Source organism: Pistacia vera, unplaced genomic scaffold, assembly GCF_008641045.1.
Source record: "Pistacia vera cultivar Batoury unplaced genomic scaffold, PisVer_v2 Contig722, whole genome shotgun sequence".
NCBI lineage: Eukaryota > Viridiplantae > Streptophyta > Magnoliopsida > Sapindales > Anacardiaceae > Pistacia > Pistacia vera.
The window spans coordinates 185,818-213,089 of record NW_022196582.1 but is presented as its reverse complement, the minus strand read 5'-3'; the positions used below and the strand labels follow the sequence as shown (position 1 = coordinate 213,089).

At 35.4% G+C, this 27,272-nt stretch overlaps 3 protein-coding genes and 1 pseudogene across 3 annotated transcripts; all 4 read left to right on the top strand.

Moving 5' to 3' along the window:
• Window positions 1–925: 925 nt before the first annotated feature.
• LOC116114759 (la-related protein 6A) lies at window positions 926–4,792 on the top strand. Its single transcript, XM_031400895.1, has 11 exons — window positions 926–1,352; window positions 1,482–1,563; window positions 2,599–2,693; window positions 2,861–2,932; window positions 3,016–3,095; window positions 3,205–3,289; window positions 3,621–3,668; window positions 3,761–3,826; window positions 3,900–4,034; window positions 4,269–4,362; window positions 4,463–4,792. The coding sequence occupies exons 1-11, from the start codon at window positions 1,101–1,103 to the stop codon at window positions 4,576–4,578; spliced, it is 1,125 nt and encodes a 374-aa protein (XP_031256755.1). The 5' UTR covers window positions 926–1,100; the 3' UTR covers window positions 4,579–4,792.
• Window positions 4,793–6,677: 1,885 nt separating this feature from the next.
• LOC116114744 (phospho-N-acetylmuramoyl-pentapeptide-transferase homolog) lies at window positions 6,678–14,808 on the top strand. The gene is made up of 9 exons (XM_031400879.1): window positions 6,678–6,769; window positions 9,987–10,080; window positions 10,308–10,382; window positions 10,604–10,818; window positions 11,716–12,166; window positions 12,283–12,347; window positions 12,921–13,114; window positions 13,893–14,101; window positions 14,344–14,808. The coding sequence occupies exons 1-9, from the start codon at window positions 6,678–6,680 to the stop codon at window positions 14,524–14,526; spliced, it is 1,578 nt and encodes a 525-aa protein (XP_031256739.1). The 3' UTR covers window positions 14,527–14,808.
• A 654-nt stretch (window positions 14,809–15,462) lies between these two features.
• On the top strand, window positions 15,463–18,195 carry LOC116114756 (40S ribosomal protein S14-3-like). Its single transcript, XM_031400892.1, has 6 exons — window positions 15,463–15,584; window positions 16,117–16,236; window positions 16,330–16,375; window positions 16,796–16,881; window positions 17,115–17,244; window positions 17,878–18,195. The coding sequence occupies exons 1-6, from the start codon at window positions 15,582–15,584 to the stop codon at window positions 17,943–17,945; spliced, it is 453 nt and encodes a 150-aa protein (XP_031256752.1). The 5' UTR covers window positions 15,463–15,581; the 3' UTR covers window positions 17,946–18,195.
• Window positions 18,196–23,328: 5,133 nt separating this feature from the next.
• Window positions 23,329–24,827, top strand: LOC116114743 (annotated as a pseudogene).
• Window positions 24,828–27,272: the final 2,445 nt, after the last annotated feature.

Sequence of the window (27,272 nt, the reverse complement as noted above, 5' to 3'; positions counted from 1 at the left end):
GGTACTATAATCATGGATTAATTATTTGAAGTAATTAGATGTGTTGTTGCGCAACAACCAGAGGTATCTTGTCGACCTTACTGGATAAGATGTGTGCATAGTTAAGAATAACCAGTTTGTAATGAGGTAGGAAAATGGTAATGGGATGACAAGAAACAATTTTTAAAATGGTTCAGTGAGTAAGAATCAAGCCTACGTCTATTGTTATATTATTGTTTTGCATTTGTTTTATACACAAGGTGATTACAAGATGGAAACACTTTATAGCGAGCTAAAACTCTCTTTATGTGGTTTCTTATGCTTGTATGAATGGTCGATTTCTCAAAATAAAGGTGAATCTTTCCTTTTATACGCACTGTTTAACAATGGTTGGGAGTGGTTGTTACAAGGTGGATTATACGTATAATCCCTCGTAATTCGGATCTGAGTTAACTATGTCCATGCTTAAGTCTTAGCATCCATGTTTAATACTAACAAGCTTGTTGGATAAGTCATCAACTGTGGAAGCAACACGTGGGACGAGCCTGTTCGTCGGATCTCGATATGATGTATAGACAGGCGATACAAATGTGACTGTAAAAAGTATGCTCAACAAGATGTAATTGTTTAATTGTAACATAATTAATTTAAAAATTCGTTCTAATTATCTAATGATTAAATCAGTTGTTGGAAATTCGTCTAAGTCGCTGTAGAAGTTGTAACTGACTAACCGTGATTCTACTAGAAGTTGTCATGAATCACGAATATAAGTAGTGCCCTATGCTAAGCTCCAACTTCAGAAACGGTTTGTCGTTTGATTGACGAGGTATAAAAGCGAACGTCGTTGCCTCAGAAAGTGCATTAAAAAAAGAAAAAACATTTCAACACGAGGAGAGCAAAGGACCGAAAAGCCCACACAAGTTTTGAATCTTATTAAAAAGACCCTTGTAGGGGAGATCAGAGAGAGAGAGAGAGAGGCGAGACGAGAGAGCGGGCGAGAGAAGAACAATGGGCGGGAGGGCTTTTTAACGAAGAAAAATCTTTAATCATTTCTTGCCTTAATAGTCTTCTTCTTTCTTCTTTTTTGTAACTCTCCACTCTCCTCCTTTCCTTTTCTCCTAATGGACGGCGTTAACGGTTCCACCTCCACCACCGCCACGGTTGTCGATGAAACCGTTGATGTTTTACTACCGTCTCCTCCGCATGATCCTGATTTCTCTCCTGTTGGATCACCCGAGTCCGTTGATGTTCCTATTCCACCGTCTGATGATGATCCTGATCACGTTCCCGCTGAAGATCAAGCGAAAGAACCCGAACTCCCATCTACTGCACCCGTTCTTGCCGACGATCTGAAACTTAAGATTATTAAGCAGGTAATCTTTTTCTCTCTTTTTCTAATTCTATTAATTCGAATAATATGTTCTCGAGGAATCATAGGTTTATGCGAACTGAAGAAATGAATGGTTTTAGTTTAATTTTTGGTTGGTTGTTTGGCGTTGCAGGTCGAATATTATTTTAGTGATGAAAATTTGCCCACCGACAAGTATATGATGAGTTTGATTAAGAAGAACAAAGAAGGGTTTGGTAAGTACTTTGCATTATGGAGTTGTGTTCTGAATGTTCTAGAAACGACTGATAGATAAACCGCTAAAGTATTTGTGCATTGTTTTCGATTTATATAAGTCTATGCATTTGTGTTGGTCTTGTAATTATGCCCAAATAAGAAATAAACCAAACTCATGTTTATTTAAATTCATGTTTCTATGAGTTCCATGGGCAATTGCCTTCTTTGCCAATATAAGTTACGGGTAAACTGGAGAATAGATTAAATAGGGAGGTTTAGAAGTAAGACATATGATCTACAAGGGAGTTATTATATGTGACTGGAGTATAATTTCTTGGGGGAATCGGTTTTTCCTTTTTCATGGTTTGCCAACCAATAAGTCAGTTTGGTTGCTAACTTGCCAACTAATATGGGGCAGAATTGAGGGGACCTTGCCGTATTTGTTAGAAGAAATTGTTGATACTCATGCTGTTGTAGATTTCTAAACCTGAGAATATTTCTAAACCTGAGAATTTTCAAACTATAGAATATCTGTTCTTTTGTGATTTCTTTGGCAAGACTGGGAACTTTTATGATAATTTATGATTTTGAATAAATTTTGGACCAACATAAAAAAACAATATGCTATTTAATCAACAGTATATCTTGAAAGTATCTCTATAATAGAGATGATGAAGGTGATGAATTAAAGCAGGTACTTATGACAGGATGACTAGCCTGGATGTTTTCCTGGTGCAGCAAATTTTGCTGTGCCGAGCTTCGGCGGTCAATCTGAATGGCTATACAACTGACTGCTGGCTGATTCCTTCTCTATTTGAGAACCTTTTTTATAGTTGAACTTCTTCCTAGGTTTTTGCTTTGTTCTTATGTAATTTCTTGTATGGTCATCTAAAGTCATGGTTTGAGTTGCACCTGAATGTCTCTGGGAACTGATGGTTGCATAACTTGATCTAAGGTCTTCAAGGTTTGAAGGTTATCTTATTTTCTAATTAAAATATCAATCATGTAACTTGTTATACGACTCAATCTACTTACTGTGGAAATTTTGCTTGCAGTTCCTATCTCGGTTATTGCTTCTTTTAGGAAATTGAAGAAGCTTACCCAAGACAACAAATCAATAGTGGCTGCACTCAGGGAATCGTCCTTGCTTGTAAGCTTTCATTTTTTCCTTTAATAATGACAATGGTGTTGGTAGTCTTTACATGCTGCAATATTTTATATCCTAAGCTTTATAAAAATGCAATGAATTTAATTACAAATTGAAAAGGTTCTTTGTGCTTTCGTTAGTTTCTAATTTTCATAAACCAAAAACTATAGGTTGTTAGTTCAAATGGGAAGAAAGTGAAACGCCTTAATCCTCTTCCAGTCACTGAGGTCAAGGATTCAAAGGTATTTATTTGAAACAAACTTGATTATTTCTTCTGATATGTTCTTTCAAAAAAGTAATTTGGCATCTTATTTCTGGACCCTAGTTATTCACTGTTTTGGTAGAAAATCTGCCAGAGGATCACTCGGTGGAGAACATCCGGAAAATATTTGCTCAAGCCGGAAAGTATGTTTATTATCTTTTTGAATATTTGTTTTCTTTATAATACTATTGTATTTTGAGTCTGCACTTTCTGCATTTTTTTATTGATTTTAAAATTCTTTCTGAATTTCAGTATAAGAAAGATATGCATCCGTGATCCACATGCCACGGAAGAGTCAAAAAAAGGCAGCAAGGCTGAGTTTATGATCAGTAATAAGGTATGGACTGAATAAGAAAATGTTTAAGGTGGGAGGTTTTATTGTACATGATCATGACTGATTATTTCTATTGACCAAACTTGGCTTTGATTTGTTTTTCCCGCTGGTCTCTGGGCTGGTGGTAAAGATTAATGTAATTAAGTGGAAGGAGGATGTCATATATTCCATTGTTATCACTTGACAAGAATTATTTTTATTGAATTATTAATTTGAAGGAGAGTGATATAATTATCAGCTTGATTTTGTTGATAAAAAAAGAGAATCAAATTATTTTCTCATCAGTCAGTTTTGTTGATCCATAATCATTTAATTTTCTGGTGCCTGTATGCAGTTGCATGCACTAGTGGAGTATGAGACCGTGGAGGCTGCTGAGAAAGCAGTGAGTATCAAGGAAATCCCCACATTACTGCATTTGCTTTATGATGCTTTTATTAGTGATTTAAGGTCTTGATTTTCTGGTAATTGGATCAGGTGGTAACATTAAATAATGAACAAGACTGGAGAAATGGCATGCGGGTTAAGCTTCTTAAGCGAGTGGTAATTGATACTTATTATTATTCTTAGTTACTATTGGCAATAACAAGCGCTGATGTTGGATTATCTGTTACAGGCCCAGTATGGCCACAGAAGGCAATGCTGGAGGGTTGATTCCGAAAGGAGTAACACTGGGCGAACATCTGATCCTTTGGGTGATGAAGAGAACAATAACTTAAGTGAGAATCAGGATGATACCCCTGATGAAGAGGTAAATGTTCTGACATTTTCCATTGGTTTAGAGTCACATTGTTGATTGAATTAATAGAAACATGATCTTTTTTACGATTTCATGTTGAACTAAAGCAAGTTGGTAGGAAAATGCCCAACGATTGTACTTTAAATAAAACAAAATATATTGCCCGCTGATATTGTAATTATTGGGTGAGACAAGATAGAAGAACTTGTGTGTGTGTGTATATAATTATTTGTTGCTCCTTTTCAGGATGGGGACCGTATATCCAAGGAGAAAAATGGGCAGAAAGGCAGAAATCGTGGACGACCAAGGAGACAAAGATACCGTGGAAGCAATGGGCTGGGTATTTAGATTAATCACTGCATTTACTTTTGGTTCTTCTTTTCCTTGACCCATGTAAATAAAAACTTGAACATTGATTGACTATACTCTGTCTTCTCCAGGCCATGGAACAATTTCCTCCAGTTATGAAGCTGCGAAGCCACCTCCTGGCCCAAGAATGCCCGATGGAACCAGAGGGTTCACCATGGGACGTGGTCGACCTCCCGTTTCTATCTAAAATTAGCCAGTGATTTGATCTCTACATCTATTGTAAAATCCTTGTGCTATATTTGTATAGATGTGGAAAATGGATGTGGATGTTTGAATGTGCTTGCAATGACTAAATGTTGTAAGACAAAGGTGTTTTCTAGGTTGTAACACCTGGGCTTTGATGCTGCTGTTTAGTTTACGAATGAAGCAGCATTACGAGTAAAACGGGCTCGTATTTGGGATGTGCTCTCCTCTTTGAAATGATATTTTATAAATATAATTAAAGTTTTAACGTTAAAGTTTACATTACAGGAATCTACTCTTGATTTCTGCGACGAGAGATGCAGAAGAAAATAGATTCGGATTAGATTGGATTTGGGTTTTTATTATTAGATGAGTAAATAGTATTACTATCTTGACAAACGTCTCTTACTACTTTCTCTCATAAACACTTGTCGTGGCACCGAGTTGACTTTACATGTCAAATTATGAACTTTGATTAAACATAAACGGTCGTTACTTAAGGAGGAACGGTCAGTCATTCATAAGGAACAACTGTTTCATTCATAAAAAACGGCCGTTTTCATAAATAATGGTTGTTCCATAAGATGGAACCTCCATTCTATAAAGACGGAATGGGGGTTCCATAAGCCCATTTGGAATGGTCGTTCCTCATCTAAGGAATGGTCGTTCCTATTTCATAACGACTGTTCCTTATAGAAAAACGATCGTTTTTTAGGTATAGTCGAAATCATTTTATGATTGTTCTGGTGGGAGTTGCCAACTCAGTGTTACGTGTGTGGTTTGTGAGAGAAATTAGTGAGAGACGTTTGTCAGGCTAGTATTATTGTTATTAGATAGGATCGAATCATTTATAGCTCTGAATTGTATCTATTTTAGCATTCGATTGTAGTAAGTTTATACGTAGTATGTTCATTACTATTTATTTATAGTAATTTCATTATTACCAGTTAAATTCTCAATCTAAATGATTGATCCAAATCTGTTAGCATTTGGATGTGGTATTATATTAAAATTTTCATCTCCATTATTAAAAGAAAAATACTACATCCATAACTTCTTCTCACAATTCTGACGTGATAGTTTATAATTAGTCAGCGGTCTCTCCTAGGTCTTACCTGCAATTGGATAGATCGTATCATCTAGGCCCCATCTAATTAAACCTGGCAAAATGGGCGGACAGATTGGGTGCGGGTCAGGTCTAAACGAGTGCGAATCTCATGGGTACGGGCCCAAAACGGGTCAATTTAAATGGGCCCAATATTTAGGGCCCGCACCCAACCCTATGCAGGTATGGGTGGACCTGCGGGTGCCCGTACTGTTCACTCTAGTTTTAGATTTTTGTAGTTACACCCCCAAATCTTTTCTCCCAAGTTTTCTCACCAACCAAAACCAAACAGAAACCCATAACCAAACGGGTGCCAATCATGAACCAAAACCATACACACAAACATTATTTTCTCCCAAGTTTTCTCACCAACCAAACAGAAACCCAGAACCTAACAAAGAAAAAGATAAAAAACTTGTATCAAGCTATAAGTATATTGATTTTCAACAAACTAGTACCAAGCTAAAGTTGAAGATAAATTGACTTAACCGGTATCAAAGCAAAGGTCAAATTGCACACAAAAGCCTCAAGATATGGTAAGAATTTACATATCTAAAGTCATTAGGAAAAATGGCCTTCACACCCTCGGTGGTTTAGGATTTCATCCAGATCACACTTTCCTTACCCTATACTCCATTGATTCATACACTATTTTTTCTAAGGAATTACTCTACATGCTCGGGTACTCTTATGCCAGTATGATATTGGTATTTCCTTCCTTGTTGAATAGACCTTAAATTACCTCTCTGACCTTCAGCAACCTTGGACAGACCAAAAAGATGGTGCTCTTCAATGGTTTCATTCCCTATCGTGGTGGTTTTCTTCCTTCAAGATTTACTCCAACCTTCAATGTTGCTAGATTGTGAAAGCTAAAGACGCCGGAGAATCGACTCCAAGAATTGTAGCTGCTGAAGAGTGAAAAGTAAAGACGAAAGAGATGAGATCAAATCGGTGACGGTGATACACATACCTTGATGCGCCGACAGTGGAGACTAAAAATGTGGCTGATGAGAAACAGAGACAGGAGAAGCGACGACGGTGGAGTTAGGGATTTCGATGATGATGAGTTTGAGAGAAGGCTGATGAGTGAGTGAGTTTGAGGTAGGTTATGGATTTCGCGATTTGGGGCAAAATGAAAAGGGGAAAGGTTTTTTTTTTTTTTTTTTTTTTTTAAAAACACAAACGGGTACCCCGCGGGTGTACCCGCTTGACCGTTGGCAAAATGGGACGAGTCAGGTACGGGTTGAAGAAAATGGGTCCAAATTAAAGACCCACACCCTATATTTTTACCTGGGTTTAGGGTATCCCACCGGTCCAGACCCGTTTTGCAAGTTACGTCTAATAAATTATGGAACCAGTTGTCAAATGTTATGTCGAGATTGTGAGAAAAGTTTATGAGAAATGTTGTGGGGAGCATTACTCTTATTCAAAGCAATAATTGACCACTGCAACCCTCTCCAGCCTAAATCCGTTCTCCTTTTAATATACAAGGATACGCTGCACTAAACAATGAGATGCACCATTTACAAACTCTTATTTAAAGCAATAATTGACCACTGCAACCCTCTCCATCCCTAAATCCGTTCTCCTTTTAATATATAAGGATACACTAACCAATGAGATGCACCATTTACAAACTCTTATTTAAAGCAATAATTGACCACTGCAAACCTCTCCATCCCTAAATCCGTTCTCCTTTTAATATATATGGATACACTAACCAATGAGATGCACCATTTACAAAGCTCCCATGGCTATGGTTATACACTTATACTAAAACTTATAATTATGATCACCATAAGGATAATCTTCAACTTGCTTCCACGTACTCAATCTCAGACCGTAACCACTAACTTCATCTACGACTAAAAATAAAGTGACATGAGCGAATGGTTGCGAGTTAAATAAAAGGGTTCCTACAACATTATGAATAAGGCCTTTGTGTGCCCATTTTCCATACTTCTAGAATTACTGAAAAATCTCCCTTCTTCTACCATTTTCCAAACCTTTCCTTGCATAAACCATTCATAGTTTTCTAGCATAAAAGCCAGTGTTCCATTACTGCAGAAATATAACACTGATTCTTGGCAGGCTTGCAAAATTCAAGAGTATCCAGGTTTGCTCTCGTCAGTGCACAATGCAGACAAACATAATAATGCTTTACTGTATCTGGGAGGCGTATTTGCAAGACCCGGTGCATCACACAATTGGTGGGGGCAAATAACGTCTTCCTTGAAGCAAACTTCTTTCTACACAGTTTGTTTACTACAGAAGTTGTATCCATCAGTTTGTCTTTCTTTTACACTCCATCCGTTTCAATATATATATCGTTTTAAACTTATTACTTTTTTCTAGAATAAATGTCATTTGATAAAAAAGTTGAGCAATCCTCTCTCTCTCTCATTTTATGACCCCTATCTCCTCTCTTTTTCTTTTTTTCTAGTCCTTCGTCTCCTCTCTCTCTTTCTCTTTCAGTCTCTTGGTGTGCCTTTTATTTTCAGCAAATTTAAAATCCCTCATCTTAAGAATCTGTCTCCATAGCTTTAACTGACATCGATCGTAGCTTGTTATAGAGATTAAAAAATAGTTTGTCTTCATTCATTTGTGAGGTTTTTTTGGCTCACATGCGTATTAACTTTCTGTCATCAACTTCATTCATAGCTTCTAATGTTGGAAGAACATTCAAATCAATTTTCTAAAGCGCATATCTTCTACTGTGACATTGCTCACCCATGGTGATTAGCGAAAAAAAAAAAAAAAGATGGAATAAGGTGAAAAAGGAAAAAATACTGTAATTTAGAAGGTATTATTGCTATAATGGCGTAATAAGAGAAAGAGTAATACCTCGTAATGAGGGGGGAAATACTGTAAAACCAAAAATTTTCCCACCTGACTTTGAGAGAGAAGAGTAAATAAGAGCCCGCAAAATAGGAGAGAGAAAATTTGAGTGAGCTTTTATTAATATAAAAGAGTGCTAACAAATTATTGATGATGATTTATTTACATTCAAAAATTACTTTCTCTAAAACAAATCTTCTAACTTTTTAAATTACCTTGAAAATGGATAGAAAAATATTACAATAATTCTGACGTGGTAGTTTATAATTGATCAGCTCATAATGGTTCTTATTATATAAATTATGATTGATTAATTACGAACTATTATTAGAGGTGTTCAAAAGAATCGATTGGAATCGGACGGGTACCCTGGGTTTGGTTTCGATTCCTATCTAGAACCAATCGTTAATGGGTAGGTTCTGGTTCCAAATTTTTGGAACCGTTACTGTAGTTAGGAATGAGAACCGGAACTAGGAACTAGGAACCAGAAACCAAGACTAATATAAAATAAAATTAAATATTAGGGGGGTTAATAAAAACTTTTGTAGAAAAAGTAATATGAATACATTTATATTTATATTTCATAACATTTAAAGTAAGTTGGTTTGACTTTTGAGAATCGACCTTTACAAAGTAACGGAGTTTGTCATTTTGAATTTATAATTTATAATTTTATTTCTGTTAACAAGTGTCAGGTGAGGGGTATTTGTAAGTTTTTAAGGATTTTTTTGTCATTTTAAAAACTTTGGGGGGTCATGTGATTTTACAGAGTACCCAGAACCGAAACCGGAACCGTTGTTACATGTTCTGATTCTGGGTACCTAGGAACCGGAACCGTCGGTTCCGATTCTGGTTCCAAATTTCAAGGAACTATCAGTTCTGATTCTGATTTCGATTCTTTCAAAAAGTGTAGGGTACCTGGAATCGAACACCCTTAACTATTACGATAGGGCGGTAAAAAGAAATTGATGAGAAAAGGTTACAAATGTTTATTACTCATCCATGAAACATGATCATAAAAAGAATACTGCGAGGCAACCCATTAGAAGAACCAACTTTTGGACAAAACAATATTTTGTAAGAGTCAACTTTTGAACACTTCATTGGGTTTAACGTCCAAAAGCACTTCCTTCCACGCGCTTTGCCCACGCGTGTATCAGTTAAACGTACAAAATGTTCCGGGAATTTCCAAGTAGGTAAGCAAAGCAAGCACCTGGATTTCTTGTCCCGCCACCATGTTAACACCATTTTAATGATGAAATTATTATTTTTTATTTATTTTATTTTTCTTCGAGTATTAAAAAAAAAAAAACCGTTTTTCTTTCGGATATGCCTCTCCCATTTAATGGACTCAACCGCTCTCTTACGATCTTAACTTATGATGATTGATGAAGGACTCTCCAGTTCATTTTCAGAAATATTTTTGTTAGTGAGTAGTCATGCAATTCATCATCGTTCTGAATCTTCAGAATCTACGCCATTTCCAACTCGCAAGAGGTTGTGTTTTCCTCGATTCGATTTGGTTCCTCGGCGTCGCCATCTTATATCTTTTACGGTGTAAAGGTACGCTTCTCTCAAGTTCACGCGAACACTGTACAAATTGGATATGAATTATAATAGATACAGATTTTTATGTGGATCATTAGAGGAAAATAAATAGCATAAGTTTTTTTTTTTTTTTTTTTTTTTTAAGGTTGGTATTAGAGATTCCAAAGTTGTGTCGATCGTATTAATGGTTGTACTCTGATATAGTCATTATGTTTATTATGGCTGCTTATCTGTTTTTGTAGTTAAATGGATCAAATATTCGGAAATGTGGGTGTCGATTGCGGCATAGTGTTGTTCAAGTTAAAGCCTTTGATGAGGTATTTTGTGTTTCTAAACTCAAATGGATTTTTTTTTTTTTTTTTTACATTTTTGCGTATATATTTATTACATTGGATAAAAACAAAAACTTAATACTGTAGTTTGAATTTAAACAAGGACAATTTCATGGATGATCTTCTTAGTTGCTAGTAGAGATAATGGACTTTTTTTTTCCCCTTGAATTGCATTCATTAATGCTTTTTATTTTCTTGCTTTATAGGATTTTGGTTTTTCTTCACTTGACAACTGGAGTGACAATGAGGGGACTGCGGGGTACATGTTTTCATCTAGTGACGGAGAAGACAGTGATGGAGAAATTGTACTAAACCCAGTGAGTGATATTGATTTGCCTACTAAGTCGGCGTCAAGTGATGAAGCTCTGAGAGTAACTTCATACAGGCTTGCAATGATGGGGAGAATACGCAAAAGATACAGGCAGGTGTATTAATGAACTGTGTATTTGTTCGACGTTGTACCATTTTGTTCTATGATGTGGAAAGTTGGCATTGCTTTGTTCACCATATATTACCAATTCTGTTTGTGCCATTTGCGCTTTTGACTTAGTAAACTTAACTTTCATTACAACGGTTTGAGTCATTTTTCTTTATGGCACAAATTTCATATTGCACTAGAGTTGAACATGTATTGGCTCTAGAAGCTTGTGCAATTTTTATAGTCTAGTAGACATTTGAATGTTCCACTCTCATATTCCTCAGATGGGGTTCTTAACGGTGGCACTCATAGTTGCAACCAACGAGCCCAGCAGATTTTTGGCATCATTTTGCCAGGGTTGGTAATCAAGTCATAAGGGAAAGATAAGATAATATCATATCTTGTGGCTTATACCTTCATTTTTAAGGCCAACAAATTCTCGTTATGAAGCTTACTTTAATGGCTCTGATTTTTGTTATATTTTGTCACACTTACTGATCAAACTCTTTACCTTTTAATAAGTTATTATTGATAGCATTATTTGGATATTTCCTATATTACATTGGAGGGCTATTTTGGTGGTTTGTGATAAAATAGATATTATGATCAGTGTTTTCTGAAATACCTATAAAATAATAATGTTGAATTTTGTGATTTGTGATTTGTTCTTCAAGAGTGTAGTTTCCTTAATGCCAGAACCTCTTCCTCATTGAGTAAAAAAAAAAGTTTTTTTTTTACTCTCAGTGGTGCTAACTGATATGCTAGTAATCGGTTTGCGTCATTTGTCTGAATTGTAAAACATATAGGATGACTTAATTTGATTGTTTCAGTGAGAAGCAGCACTTAAATGGGCACTATTTTCTTTTGTTTAACTTGTTCTTTTACTCTCTGTAATTGCAGGATCAAACTTGGATTGTTTAACAATCTTGGACTGATAACTTTCTTGACGGTGCTGCTTTTATTTGTGGATTGGTGGGGATGGAAGATCGTCAGACTGCCCTTGGCACCATTGTACATGACCCGCCCCTTTTTTATATCAGCAGCTTTAGTCGCTTGTGCGGGTTATATATGTGTCCCATTGCTTAAAAGTCTAAAGATTCGTCAAGTCATCAGGAAAGAAGGGCCTCCTAAGCACGCCAGGAAAAAGAGAACTGCCACAATGGGTGGATTGTTTTTTGTTCCAATTGGGGTGGCTGTAGCAAAAGCCACTGCAGGTTACTTTTCTATTGAAGTTTCTGCTGCATCAGCTGCAACTCTAGCATTTGCTGTAATTGGGCTAATTGATGACATGTTAAGCTTCATCAAGAATCATAATAGTGGAATATCTGCATGGTTAAGATTAATTTTGGAGGTAAAAATTTTTGTCATTACTTTTTTGTTTCCAAACTTTCTAGGCTTACTGCTTCTTATGTAAAAAGTTAATTGCTGATAATTATGTGAGTAACTCTGAGTAATGATTCTTTACAGATAGCTGTTGGGACGTGCTTTTCGTTTTGGTTGAATACCACAAATATATCGTCTCCATATGGCATGTATAGCTTCTTGTAACTAATCTGATCAACATTTTTCTGATGGTAACTAACATATTTGCAACAGAATACCAAGTTTTAAGTACTGTGCGGGAATTCAGTGTTCTAGTAATCTCATTAAGGATTGTTTGATGTTGGAGCAGAGCATGTGTAATATTTTATAAAATTACTATAATAAAAGAAGTGAACAGAGGTTCTGAAAGTGGGTTTAAAAGTGGACTTTTGCTGGAAACACGGTGGATTTTTGAGAAAAACATAGTTAGTAGTTCCATGATGAAGAACATCTCATTTCATTTTATTCTGAAAATGCTGTATGGGCAGTTAAGTTTGTTAAAGGTGTAAGAACATTGACAATGTAAGTAAAATAAAAAAATTGGCACCCTTCTGAAGACCTATTGAATCAATTGTTAAGCTTTCTTTTTTAGAAATTGATGTATAGTTTCCTGTAGAAAATATATCACATGACAGACATCTCTGTAATAAGTGCCCAAATGTTACTTTGCAGTTTGGATTTTCTATGAATATTTTTTTTCTTGAATGTTGCTTTTACTCAGATAATCTTCATTTCGTATGCAGGAAAATGTTGGTTCCTCTACCTGCCCCACTTGGCCTTCTGTTTTTGGGAAAATTCTATCTGTTGTTGACTTCCTTTACTTTTGTTTCCATGGGAAATGGGATTAATTTGACAGATGGTCTTGATGGGCTGGCTGCAGGAACTGCTGCACTGGCTTTTATTGGAATGTCAGTTGCAGTGCTTCCAATATGTCCAGGTTAGAATTATTTTCTTTGAACTAACATTTTGACATAAAAGAGGATCTTCTTCTTAGAGTTTGATTAAGACACTATAATTAATTTATCCTCTATTGTTGCTTTTGCTTATATCTAATAAAATGCTGAAGATTTGTATTATGCCTTGTGTATAGTGCTTAAAGTTTGAAAAAGACTAAGAATCTGGCCTACCTTTAAGTTTTGGTTCATGGCATGAATGTGGTGTTGTTCTTGTACTTATACTGCAAAAAATTATAATTTGTAGACAAAATTTTCATTTTGTCAATCTTTTTTTGATAAAGCACGTAACTAATGCAAAAGCAATTGTCTTGACCTGCAAAATTTTACTATCACTTTTAAATGACTTGTATGTTTAATTACACCTCAGTTTCATCTTATTTGAGCTGTGCGGAACAATCAATTCCTGCATAACTAAACTCCTGCTAAATAATTGCAGTTTTGCACCTATACCATTATGCTTCCTGATGAAGAATCATTCTTAAAACAATAATAAGGTGTGGGTTCTTGGTTCTGTATCACTTCTCCATTATGCTACTGTAAACACTATAATGCGGTTCATGATGGTCTGAGACATGATATTGAAATATTGCCTTGATGTTCAATATTTGGTTATTTTGAAGTTTGATGTCCAAATGATACAATCGTTTGTTTTTCTTTTTGTAGTACAATTATAATTGTTTGTAGTCCATGAGTTACATACTTGAAGACCTTTACTGGATTGTTCTTTAGCACTAACTGCAAATTTATATTCCAAACCAGAGCTTTCTATATTTGGAGCATCAATGGCAGGAGCATGTGTTGGTTTTCTATTGCACAACCGATACAGAGCATCTGTTTTTATGGGTGATACTGGATCCTTGGCCCTTGGTGGTGCGTTGGCTGCAATGGCCGCTTGTACTGGAATGTTTTTACCATTATTTGTTTCATCTGGGATCTTTGTGGTAGAAGCTCTGTCTGTTATTATGCAGGTATGCTCCATTCATGAGACTTCTACAAAATTTGTACGAGTTGATGGAAATATGCCCTCTAGTAGGGGTAAAAGCTTATTGATCTTTATAATGATTATGTTCTTTTCTCAGTTTGCCTAGAAGGGTTCAACACATATATTACATTGACATGATACAGCTTGAACTAAGAAATGAATGGTGGTAACTGTCTCTCAAATGCACAAATCTCCTGGGTCTGATTATTGACTGTAAATATGTTTTAGGTATTGTACTTCAAAACAACAAAGCGCTTGCTTGGAGCTGGTCGTCGATTGTTTAGAATGGCACCCTTTCATCATCACCTGGAATTATGTGGTCTCAAAGAGCCGATAATCGTTGCAGGCGCTTATGTTATGTCATCAGTGTTGGCTTTATTCGCTGGATACGTAGGTCTTATATCAGCATAATTCTGGAAGCATTTCCCCTTCCCTCATTTGATTTTGTAGTTAGGCAACGGCAAATCACAGATTAACTTAATTCATTTTTTGATCTTTAACAAAGGAAAGCAATAGAACAGTGTACACGGTGAGTATTCCTGTCGATTACATTTGTGGATGAAGGATTGTTGTAATTCCAACTTCAGCCTAGGAGCCATATTAATACCAGCAGTTATGCTCCACGGATTACAGTAAATCAATTTCAGCAGTAAGCAGCTCAGTCTTATATGTAATTTTTTGACAAGCAAATGAACAAGGAAAATTACTTTTATGGTCTGTTAGAAGATGTTCATAATTCCCATCTGGTTCTCTTTTTATTACCAGATCTGCGTTTAAATAAATGGATTTCTAAAGGTCCATGTCACTTAAACTTTTTAGGATTGGCGTCTATAAAAATTGAAGCTCAAAACCCTAAAGGGTTAGCCGGTCAAGAATATTTATTCCCATCATCGATTTTTTTGGATTCAAACCACTTTGAGGTCACTTATCATATTTTACCTGAAACATTGAGTTTGTAGGGTATTCAATGGGTCTGAGGATCAGTTGAGGTGTGCACTCACAAACTTGTTTGGACACCTGGTTATCATGAAAAAAAAATTGAGTCTCAAAAGAAGATTGGAAAAAAATCCTAAGGTCATATTTTCTTTTGTTGGACATTGCAGTGATGATACAATCAAGTCAACTACGTGAAGGAGGAACTGAAAGTCTGAAACCAACAAAATTAGAATAAAAAATAGTCACAGAATGGAAACATAAAATGAAAAAAGGAGCTAAACAAGGGAAATACAAGAATTAGTAAAAGAGTAGGGGTACAAAAGATAAAGCCGAGGTGCCTTATAAAATTTAGAGAAAAACTAAGGACTAACATGTAAATTCTTGACAATCTGCAAAAACCCTAATCTTACTCACGATATAAAACCTAGTAGCCACCACAAACTTCACTCTCTTCCATAGGGTTTTCGCATTTGGTTACGCACTCCGTCTTCTAAAGAACCCTAGCTTTCTCAGCTAATCTTTTCGCAGCCATGGTAAGCAAAATTTCTCAGACTTTGTTACTTTATATTCTGCTATGTCATTTGAATCTCCTTTTCCACCCTAAATCTACCGGTTTGTATCTGATGGGTAATATTTGTCTTTCGCTTTTTCTATTTTTGTGTGTGTTCGATCTCATTGTTTGCGGTAAAAGTGATGCATTTTGTTGATAAATTAACATATTTACTCTGTTAGGTTCTCTTTCGTAAGAGGAGAATAGAAAATGAAAAGTTTGTTAGATTAACATATTTTCATTACTAGCTTTAGTTTGTTAGATTATTTGTAATGTAAATGTTTTACTCGTAGCCTATATGAATGAATATGGTATTAAATCGATTTTATTAATGATTATATAAAATGTGGTGTTATGTCTGAAATAAAATATGTAAGAAATAGTTCAGTTTAGATTTAATATATATATATATATTTTGGGATGAGTTGTACTCTCAATTTGTTACTTCAGAATTTTCGATATAATTGTAAGATTGTCTTAACATTTTATTTGTTGGTATAATTTTGGTTCTTTAGTCGAAGAAGAAGACTAGAGAGCCAAAGGAGGACAATGTGACGCTAGGACCTGCTGTGAGGGATGGAGAGCATGTTTTTGGAGTTGCCCACATCTTTGCATCATTTAATGATACTTTCATTGTAAGTGTCAAAAGAATTTTTTTTTTTGTTTCACTTAGTTAATAAAGTTTTTGGAAGTCCTGTGTTAATACTTTCTGGTTTTTGGAACTGCAGCACGTGACTGATCTGTCTGGCAGGGAAACCCTTGTTCGCATCACTGGTAAGTGAATATTTTTGGTTCTATTTCAATTGTGTGCATGTTTAGAATTTCTATTCTAGTTTTTATTAAATGAAGGATTTAGTTGTGCTTGGATACTTTTTGTATGCATAAGAACAAGAAAAGAAACACTAAAGCCCTGTACATTTACATCTATAATTATGATGGATAGGGAAATGTCTTGTGAGGTTGCTAACTTCAGACATGATCGTATTGAACTCCAATCTTAGTCAATATTTCTTTGTTGGTTACTGTATAGCCATGTCATTTCTCTGCTATAATGTTTCATTTGACTCTCTTGGAGTCACATGAGCTACTTTGGAGCACGAAATGCTTTGTACTTTTTGCTGGCATTGAGTAGTTCATTCACTGTTTGGATATTGTTATTTCAAATTTTGATAGATTAACTTCTTTGGTGCACAGGTGGTATGAAAGTGAAAGCAGACAGAGATGAGTCTTCCCCCTATGCTGCTATGCTTGCAGCACAGGATGTTTCAAGCAGATGCAAGGTCTTAATTTTTACTTTGATGCTTTCATCTGATTTTTACTAGGCTTCTACCCTTTTTCCTTTCTATGTGCCTTTTAGTTTTCTTTAAATACGGATATTTTGTTGTTAGATATTGGCCGTTGTGCTCTTTAATGATGGGCACTTAGGATTCATCATAATGTCATAGTGATTTTTTTTTTCTTTTCCCTTTTTTATTGCCTAGTTCCCAGACTCAGTTCAATCTTTTTGAATCAGGAACTTGGAATTACTGCTCTTCATATTAAGCTCCGTGCAACTGGTGGTAACAAGACCAAGACACCTGGTCCAGGTGCCCAGTCGGCTCTTCGTGCCCTTGCTCGTTCTGGAATGAAAATTGGTCGCATAGGTAGGAGCTTTGCTCTGCACTGACTATTACTGCAAGATTATATATTAGTATAACAACCTTTTCTTATAATTAGTTCATTCATAAGTTATGCTTATGTTTCTTATGTGTGTTAGTTGTGGGGTTGCATGCTTGAAGTGTGCAAAAATGCATGTTAAATGAACTTTTGAGAGTAATAGAATTCACAATGTTACATTTGTCTCTGTAAAGCCTTGAACCTTAAAATGAATAACTGGTGATGAAGTGTTTCATATTTTGTCTTACTTTTGGGCACCAATTAAGTAATATTACATTGCGGTGGTATAAAAACTGTAGATGAATTCAATTGAAAAAATTATCTCCTCTAAATCTGGATTTACTATTTGGCCAATCTTGATAACCGTAGACGAGTTTGCAGTATATCGGATAAATAGTTTATGTTGTGCTTGCTTTTTATGAACTCAAAAATCTGGTGTTATTGGGTTTCTTCTTGTTTGTCTTTTGTTAACCTTCTGAAGAGTGACTTAAAATCACTTGTCACCCTATGTTAACCTTGAGATTACACTAGCTGCTGATGAATATAAATGAGTTGAAATTTGTGAACGCATGTTCATAGCTTTGGAGGTAAATTGATTTTGTTCTCATCTCATGTTTCAGAGGATGTGACTCCAATTCCCACTGATAGTACTCGCAGAAAGGGTGGTAGAAGAGGAAGAAGGCTGTAAGCAATATCTGTTGTCAGAGTGGCTGTGTTTTTATGTTATCCCTATGGGATGGTTGTTCCTTAATTTTAGCAGCGGTTACTTTTCAGTTTTGGAACTAATTTATAGTTTTTATCTGTCTGGATGAAAGATCTATTTTGAGCGTTATGTAAAAACAATAGGCCGTAAGCAGATTGGGATAATTGTTTTCTTGCACTACATATAATGTCATGAGTCATTCGAAAATTTATTCGATTGTTTCTTGCTGAAAGAATAGTTGATCTTATGTGGGATTTTGTTCTTAGCTGAAAAGCTTTAAAGATTGCGGCAAAGAATATTAATAATCTATAATGTTATGTTTACTCACGAGTCACGATTTTACTAATTGTCTTACTATCTTTGTTAAAATTATATATGGTAATTGTATTATGTGTATGGTATCTATATTATTTGTTATATTTACAAAGGATAATAAGATGGTTAATAAAATTGTGAGTAAGTATAGCATTATTCATTAATAATTGCATAATAAGGATCTTTGTTCACTATTATCACTCTATCCTATTTTATTATTTATTCTCAAAATTAAATTTTACTTTACTTAATTCTTAAAATATTATTAATTATCTTTCTGAGTTGAGTTTTACTTTTTCTAGAGTACTATAAGAATAAGAATAATAAACGAAGTATATTTCAGCTTAAGTTGGGCAATACTCCCAAAATACGTTGTTATTACATAATAAGCTATGTAAAATATTGCTAAAAAATATTTGGATTTGTGCTTAAGTGTTACCCAATGTTTTAAAACTTTGGTATTGTTTTAAAACTCGGATTGGACTGGTCGGTTCAATCGATTCGATCGAGAATCGATTGTGCGTTCAGTTTAGGTTAATATAAAACCCGTTTATACTTAAAAGGTCGCTTTAACTTGCTATTAGACCAGGTGAATAGTTTAAAATGCCCAGTCCAATCGGACCATCTAATAAACTGATTCACTATTTCACAAGTTAAAAAAGCCCTAAATCTATTCATTTTTCAGTTTTTCTATGCAACCACTCTCTGAAATTCACAGCCACTCTTTGAAATCACCCATCAATCTCAATCAACTCTATTCTCTGAAGTCTGAAATCGCAACCATTGTCTCAATTTCAACTCCACTCTCTAAAATCGACGACACCTCCCTCCCTCACTGGAAATCAACGACAACGCCTCCCTTCTTGCTCGATAATGACGACAATGCCTCCCTCCTTGCTTGACGACGATGATAACGCCTCCCTCCTTGCTCAACGACAACGACGACGCCTCCCTCCTTGCTTGACGATGAAGACAACGCCTCCCTCTCTCGCTGAAAATCGATGACGTCGACAATTTAAGATACATCTGGTTTATTTGATTCTCTTTTTCTGGATTCTGAAGTATTGTTTTGATTATTTGATTGGAAGTTGACTTTTTTTTTGGCAGAATCCTCTAGATTTGGAAGTTTGTTTTGATTATTTGATTGAAAGTTAAAGAATTATTTTCCTCGAATTTGGAATATAATTTGAAGGTGCTCATATTATTTGTGTTTTCGCCCTGTGGTTGAATAACCCAAATTTACCCAAATTTGAGAATAAAGAGATATAATGCTTAAATTAAAAGTTAAGGTGCCTTTTTGGAATAGCATTTTGTTTCCACATTTCAAGCATGTTGTAATCTACAAAAGTTTTTGTCAATTGTAATTTTTTCTTGGAGCTATAATATATTATATTGTATGTTGGGACTGTTTTTAAATCATATTTGGATGGTTATTGAACTTGAATTATGTTGGTGCTCTAATTAAGCTATTATTGAAAATTTGAAACTTGTTCAAAAAAGAAAAATCTGAATTTTTTTTGGAAGCGTTGACATCATCATGATGACATCATCGATCCAACCAACCGATCCACCGGTTGGACCAGTCGACTCGTGACCTGAGCAGCAAAACAGGTTGTCCTCCAATTTGAGTTTTAAAACAATTAACTTGGCTCATCCGGTTGAACCGATTCAATTGGGACTTTGTGCCTTCATCAGGTCAAGTTAGCAATTTTCTTCTTCACAAAAAATCCTAGAAATTAGGACGATGATCGGCAAACAATTTAAGGTTGGAATGTTGAGGGTTTTGAAGAGGAAGGGTCAATGAGTGCAATGGTGAAGACGGGGGTGATTTTCGATGAGTAAATCGACCAAAAATTGCAAAATTAAATCGGTGGCAATGATGGGCTATTGTTGGCAATTGGCGAGGCGGGGAGAGGTGAGATGGGTTTTTGCTAAGGGGAGTGTTTTATGGGAAGTGTTGTAGTAGTCAGAGATAGACCCTATTTGCCTTGAGTTGTTGATGTAGGTGGTGGTGTTTGGGGTGTGTTCAAGATTTAAAATATATAAGGACTTATATATCATTTTTAGGGATGTTTATGTTATATTTTAAAAAATTTAGATACTGGTTTGACCCATCAGTTAGCCCAGGACTTGGCCACTTTATCAGGTTTCAACCCGAGTTAATTATTAAAACACTGGTGTTTCCTTAATAACTTTAATATGCCTAGAATATGAAAATGGCGATTAACAAACATGAGCTATACATTGATATAAATTGGAACGTGGTGGGCGGGCATAATAGTTTGAAATGATGGTCGGCTTTACTTTCTGCTGAATTGTAAATTGGAAGCAAATAGTAGCCGAGGTTCGTGGCCTGGTAAACCATTAATGCTAAAATCCCATTTCTTCTTCGTCTTCTGTGGAATTATTGGGATTAATCAATACATGAATGAATGAGTGAAGCCATCTCTTCGAAGTCTTGGGTGGACTCCTTGATCTTATGATTAATCAATTTGAAAAACATGAATGTAAAATTCTTCTAAGTCAAGGGTGGAAATTCCTCACAATCATAAGTATCAGCAGTATTGTTAACAAACTTCATTGAACTTCTGCTACTACTTTTTAGTATACAGATCGTACGGAAGGAGTAGAAGCAAACCCATTATAGAATGTGATTAAAATGGAAAAATACGATTAAAAATTTGTTGAAATCAAAGATCTTGACTGCTAAACTGAAGTAATCGTGATAGAGGACAGTGATGTAACCCTGCATCACAAAAATAGTTGACCACATGTTTCCTACTATTCTTTGGTTTGCTCTGACCGTTAGTAACACCGAATGGACTCTCATTTATTGCCCTAGATTTTTTCCTGGCGTGACAAATCTTCTATTCTCCTTCTCTCTTTTCGCTTCTGAATTGACTGACTTCATGCCCAAATAGCGGCTCCTACAACTGTTCAACTTTCAGATTCTAATTATCTTAGCCCATTTTGACGCCACTCAGATTTAGTCTTTTCTTCTCAGTTGAACTATAACTTGCCGTAGCCACCGTTATTGATTAACAAGTTTGGCAGAGACTGGCATTATCCGGAATCAACCCACAATTTGACTGCACCAAAAGATTCCGAATCCTTTGCCCAAATTGTGTTGGGGAAGCAACGGGCATCATCGGTGTTATGCTTAAAAAACAGGACTAACGTTAGCCTATGTCAGCATACACCATACACTAATCAAAGTTCATGAAGGCTTTGTGCTGTCCAAGAGTTGCTATGTTGCTCCATGACAGAAAAAATATGGCTGTCACCAACTTAGCAGATTCAAGTTTTATCTATGAGTGACTAAGGACCACACACTTGTCTAAGCTCCAGATAATTTGAGAATATTTCTCAAGTTATCAGAATGACTTGCACGACACCTATCCATTTGCAGATTTGTAATCATTATCTTGAATTCCTCTACTATAAATAGAGGACTCCCTCTCTCATTTTCGGGATTCTGAGATTACACTCTTATTCTGATTGTAATATTTATTTTCAGAGTAAAGATAACCTACAGAAGAGAGACTGATTTGATATTATCTCTTAATACTCAGTTACTGTATATTTGTTCGATGTTTGCTATACGCGACCTCTTGTAATCTCTCATATATAAAAGAAACAGTGAACGTATGATTTGCTTTAAGCATCCGAACTACTTTAAAAATCATCTCTTATTTATTATTCAGTCTTTGTATTTGATTATAATCATTCACGTATAATTTCTAAAAACGCCTTAGAACTTTGCACACGCGAGTCATTAGTGTCAAAATCATGCATCAACAATCCACAAGGAAAATTCATTTAAATAACATGGGCATTCTCTCTCTCTCTCTCTCTCTATGATATCTTCATTGAGGTTTGTCTTCATTCCACAAACACCGCCAAGTAGTTCTGGAAAATGCGCTTTGTGTTTAATAAAAATTAATGTCGAAATCTGTCTTAGTGAAATAACAATTGGGTCCACTTGATCACAATTGGGTGGTATGATGATAAAAGAATAAAAAAAGATTTTATGAACTCTTGAGTTCGAGTCTCCCTAAACACTAATAGAGGTGACAACTAGAGTTCTTACCTAATTGGTAGTTTCAAGACTTGAAAATTAGCTGAAATGCAAACAAGTTTGACCAAATAGCCCCAATGATCACAAAAAAATAAAAAATAAAAAAAATTGGGTCTACTTAAGTATTATTGTTCATAGTATTATTTGCATACATGATGATTGAAATTATACCAAATCTGTGGACTTATCTATCTAAAATATTTATCAATGATTTTTGGAAAAAAAAAAATCTGACTTATCTGATCTAAGTATACAATGTGGGTCTGAATATTAATGTTTAGTTTAGTGGTTGGTTAGTTACAAGTAGGGACAAGAAGACCCAAACAAGGTCTAGTTCAACGAACTCAAAGAAGGAGACACAACAATTTAGTAGGTTTTGTAATATAATGAACAGAGGTGTAAAAGCAAAAGTTAATTAAATTAAAATTAAATATAAATTAGTCATAATCCAAGCCTTGTCCTAATCGATCTTCGCTGTAACTGCCACGTCACTTCCTTGCATTCACGGCTGGCCCTGAATCACAGTCTCAGCCCCATTTTCCACCGGCCGGCGCCGTATTTGGGTCTTTGTGTCGTTTGCTAATATGTGTTGTGTGGTGGTTGTTTTCTGACTTGTAAGTCAAAGTTTTAAAATTGTTGAAAACAAACCCGACATATTTAGGCGTCGATTTTGATTATTTCCTCATTATTCCACCAGAAGCTGCTTAGAAAATATTATGATTTATGACTGCACTCTATACCAGATTTTAACTAAAAAGCCGTTTAAATTATAATTATAGTATATATTTTATATACATATTGATTGATGCTATCGTAAAAAATTCCCCTCTCATTTTTACCAATCACAGTTGGTTCTCTTCGGACATGCCACCATTAATATTTCTCTGCAACCCCTATATATATATTTCTCTTCAACTTACCAACCACAAGCCACACTCCTCTCTCTGTCTCTCTCGCCCTCACGATAACGTTAACATGGATTTTCTCTTACTCTTATCTTCTCTCACTCCTCGAACCCTAACCCAATACTTCTCCTCCTTCCTTGCCCTTTTATTTTTGATTCATCAGATTACTTACTGGATTAAGAAAGGCCGCGCTCCAGGGCCTGTGTTTGTGTTGCCTTTTATTGGTAACGCTATCCCATTGGTTCTTAATCCTACCATTTCTGGAAGAGCAAGCTGTTATTTCCAAACCTCTTGGCTTCTCTGCCAATTATCTTTGGTAACTTCATGGTCTTCATCGTAACACTGAACTGTCTCATCGTATTTCTCAAATGTCCGTCCTGACGCTTCATGTTGGTGGTCCTCCCTTTGGAAAAAAACTCTTTGGTGAACATAATCTGATCTATTTTTTGGACAAGACCATAAAGATCTACGTGGTCGTATTGCTCCTAATTTCACCGTTAGAGCTCTCTCTACCTACACCTCGTTGCAGCAGATTTATATTCTTAACACTTGAAAAAATGGTTTAATATTCGAACTCGGATGTTCGCAGAAGCTCATCACTCTCCGTCTACTTGTTCGTGATATGAATTGAGACGTCTCAAACGGTTATCGTCGGACCTTATTTGAATGAAGAAGCCAGACGCAAATTCAACTACGATTACAACCTTTTCAACGTCGGAACGATGAAATCCCCGTGGATCTCCGGGTTTTCGCGTTTCGAAACGCCAGGCTGGCGGTTCAGCGATTAGTGGACACTTTGACTGTGTGTACTCAACAGAGCAAAGCAAGAATGGCAAAGGCAAGAGCCATCGTGTTTGATTATTTTGGATGCAAGAACACATCAAAGAGCTGGCCGCCGCAAAGGCCGCGGTAAACCACCGCCACCGCACTCCGGAGACCACAAATCGCCGGCCACCTCTTTGACTTCCTCTTCGCGGCTCAAGACGCGTCCACTTCGTCACTTTGTGGGCCGTTTCACTTCTCGACTCGCACCCCGAAGTCTTAAGCAAAGTTCTAATGAAGTTCTTAACTTTTGGTCACCTGATCGACGAAATGATAACGGCCGATCAGGTGAGAGAGATGAAGTACACGCAAGCTTGTGGCGCGTGAGGTTCTAAGGTATAGAGCACCGGCCACATTGGTCCACACATTGCTGTCAAAGACTTCCCGTTGACTGATTCGTACAACCCTCCAAGGGGACAATGTTTTCCTTCCGTATATGAATCTTCCTTCCAGGGATTTACTGAACCGGACCGGTTCGACCCAGACCGGTTCAGTGGAGAGAGACGGAGGATCAGTTATAGAGGAACTTTTTGGTGTTCGGAGCGGGGCTCATCAATGTGTGGGCCAGAGGTATGCGTTGAATCATTTGGTGCTTTTCATCGCGATGTTTGCCACGTTGATTATTTCAAAAGACTCAGAACCGACGGTTGTGATGAGATAGTGTACAATCCGACGATTAGTCCCAAGGGGTGTAAGGTTTATCTGTTTAGGCGTTGCTCACGTTATCCCAACCTCTCGTTCGACTGACGAAATCACCCTTAAAATAGTATTTTGGTTGAAAGGTCGGTACGGTATTGGAATTGTTTAGCACGGTGATCGAGGGTCGATTGGTCTTGTTTTTTTTGTTGATGTATCTAAATTTTTTCTGTGGGTGTGCATAATTTTGAGAGACGGTTTAAAAAGAAAATCGGTTTGGCAGTTGACAACAATAATAATTGTAATTGTTTTTTGTTTATATCATTACATCTTTATTATCTTTTTGGTTTAATATCTTTGAAATATATACAAGATTTGTGTATATTTCATCTATCTTAGGATTTTGTAGTATTTATAAAGGGTGTTTTTGGAATATAATTTTTTGTTGTGTGTGACAGTTGGCGATGATTGGAGTTGGGAAAACTTAACATGTCCTTTTTATCTATTTCTTTAATAATCATCTTTTCATAATTGACGTCATCTATCTTACACATATAATAATATATAATAATATAATAATATATAGTAAATACCACCACTGGTAACCTAACATAGGTTTTTAGTTTAGTTACGCAAATACTAATAGAGTGGTCATTAGGGAATTTATCTGACGCGGTTAACTTTAGGATCCGAGGTCTCGAGATGATTAGTTGGTCCGAACACTCCTGGTAAAAAACTCTTGGTAAAAAAAAAGTAGTTGAGGTGTGCGCAAATTGATATAATATTCTTAGTAAAAAACAAAAAAATATATATATATAGTAAATATTGTTAAAAACATATTAAAGGCATCACTATTTATTTAAAGAAAACGTAAAATTTGATTAATGTTACATGTAAAGAGTAAGTTTTCAAGTGGGTATGAGTTGTAACGGAAAAAAGTGGCTATCATAATTTTGAATATTTAACTTGTTTGGAGGCACATGATAAATGCAGTTAAAATGAAGAGCATTTATATTATATGGACCACTTGTTTTTTGATGATTTAATTCTCGTGCCACATTAAATAATACTACAGAAATCGAATAGTATTATCGAGTTTGGACCACTACTTTTAGGTGACATGATTTTATTTCTTCCAAATTATTGAATGTGTAATTATATATGTTAATAACAAAAAGATTAATGTAATAATCAAATGGAGAGGCGGCCGATTGATCACTAACTATTTTCAATTAAATGTTAATGAATAGAAAGTGCAATAATTTAAGATATTCTACAAAAATTATATGGGGGATTCTGGTTCGTTTCCTCTTTTGATTTCCTTGTAAGTTTGGGTTTGTATTTATTTAGGAAAACCTGTCAGAATAGAAATACAATTATATAAGGAATAAGAATATAATTCTACTAAGTTTAGGAAGGTATTTCCTAATAGGAATTTTATGAATCAATACCAAAATATTATCGTCACAATTTGCATTGATTCATACAATTTCTATTAGGAAATACCTTCCTAAACTTATTGTTTGGGTTTTTGTCTTTTGATACAAATTAATTAACCTTTGAAGCAAGCCAACGTGATTTTTATAGGTAAAATTTTGGCCCATTTATTTTATTTATTTATATTATATATTGATATCATATATTGCCAATTTGTTCTTGAATTTCTCATCCAGCAAAGACTTAAAAGATATCAAATATTAATGCTCTAATAAACAATTTCATCTCCAAATATTATATAGCACAAGAGTGACGTTTTGTAACAATAAATTGGGATTAAAAGAATAAAAAATAAACCATGATAAAAGTAAGATATAGTACAAGATTATTTTGTGTGAATTAAATATGAAACTCAATTTAAAGTTTTAAAATTAATTTGACCTTTAATATATGCATACCTACTATTATGTTATATTTAATAATATAAACATAAATCTCATAAATTAAACGCTGTGTGTGTATATATTTTAATACACGAGATGTAAATAATAGATGATTCGTAAATTCTGATGAATGTTTTATATAAAATAAGATCAAATGCAAATAGATTGAATATAAAATATAGATTTAATAGATACGATAACGTGAAACTCGAAAGACTTGAAGATGCAGCCAAAAAAGACTTGGAAATGTTTATTGATTTGTTCTTTCTTTGTAAAGCATGATCTTAAGTGGATTTGCAGGAAGAAATGGAAAGAAATCGGAGATTTGCAGAGCCTCTAGTTGGTCGAGAATATGATGTGATGCATGCATGTATGCCATTTGTCTGAAGCTGTGGAAGGGGTTTACAGAAGTAACAGAACTCAAGTATAAAGTTCTGGTTTTTCAGATTATGGAGATTTAGCAAAATAATGGGACTCCATTGGCGAGGGAGCTTTTGCTTGGAGAAGAAAATAAACATGCAGCCAATGCATACGGCTATGTATTGTATTTCCAAGAGTGGCTAGGGGCTAGGGCAAAGCCAATCGAATTCTATTGGGCAATGGCAGCAATGACAAAGACAAAACACATCACTGTCTCTCTGTTTAATTTCCTCCGAGAAATTACAATTAGATTATT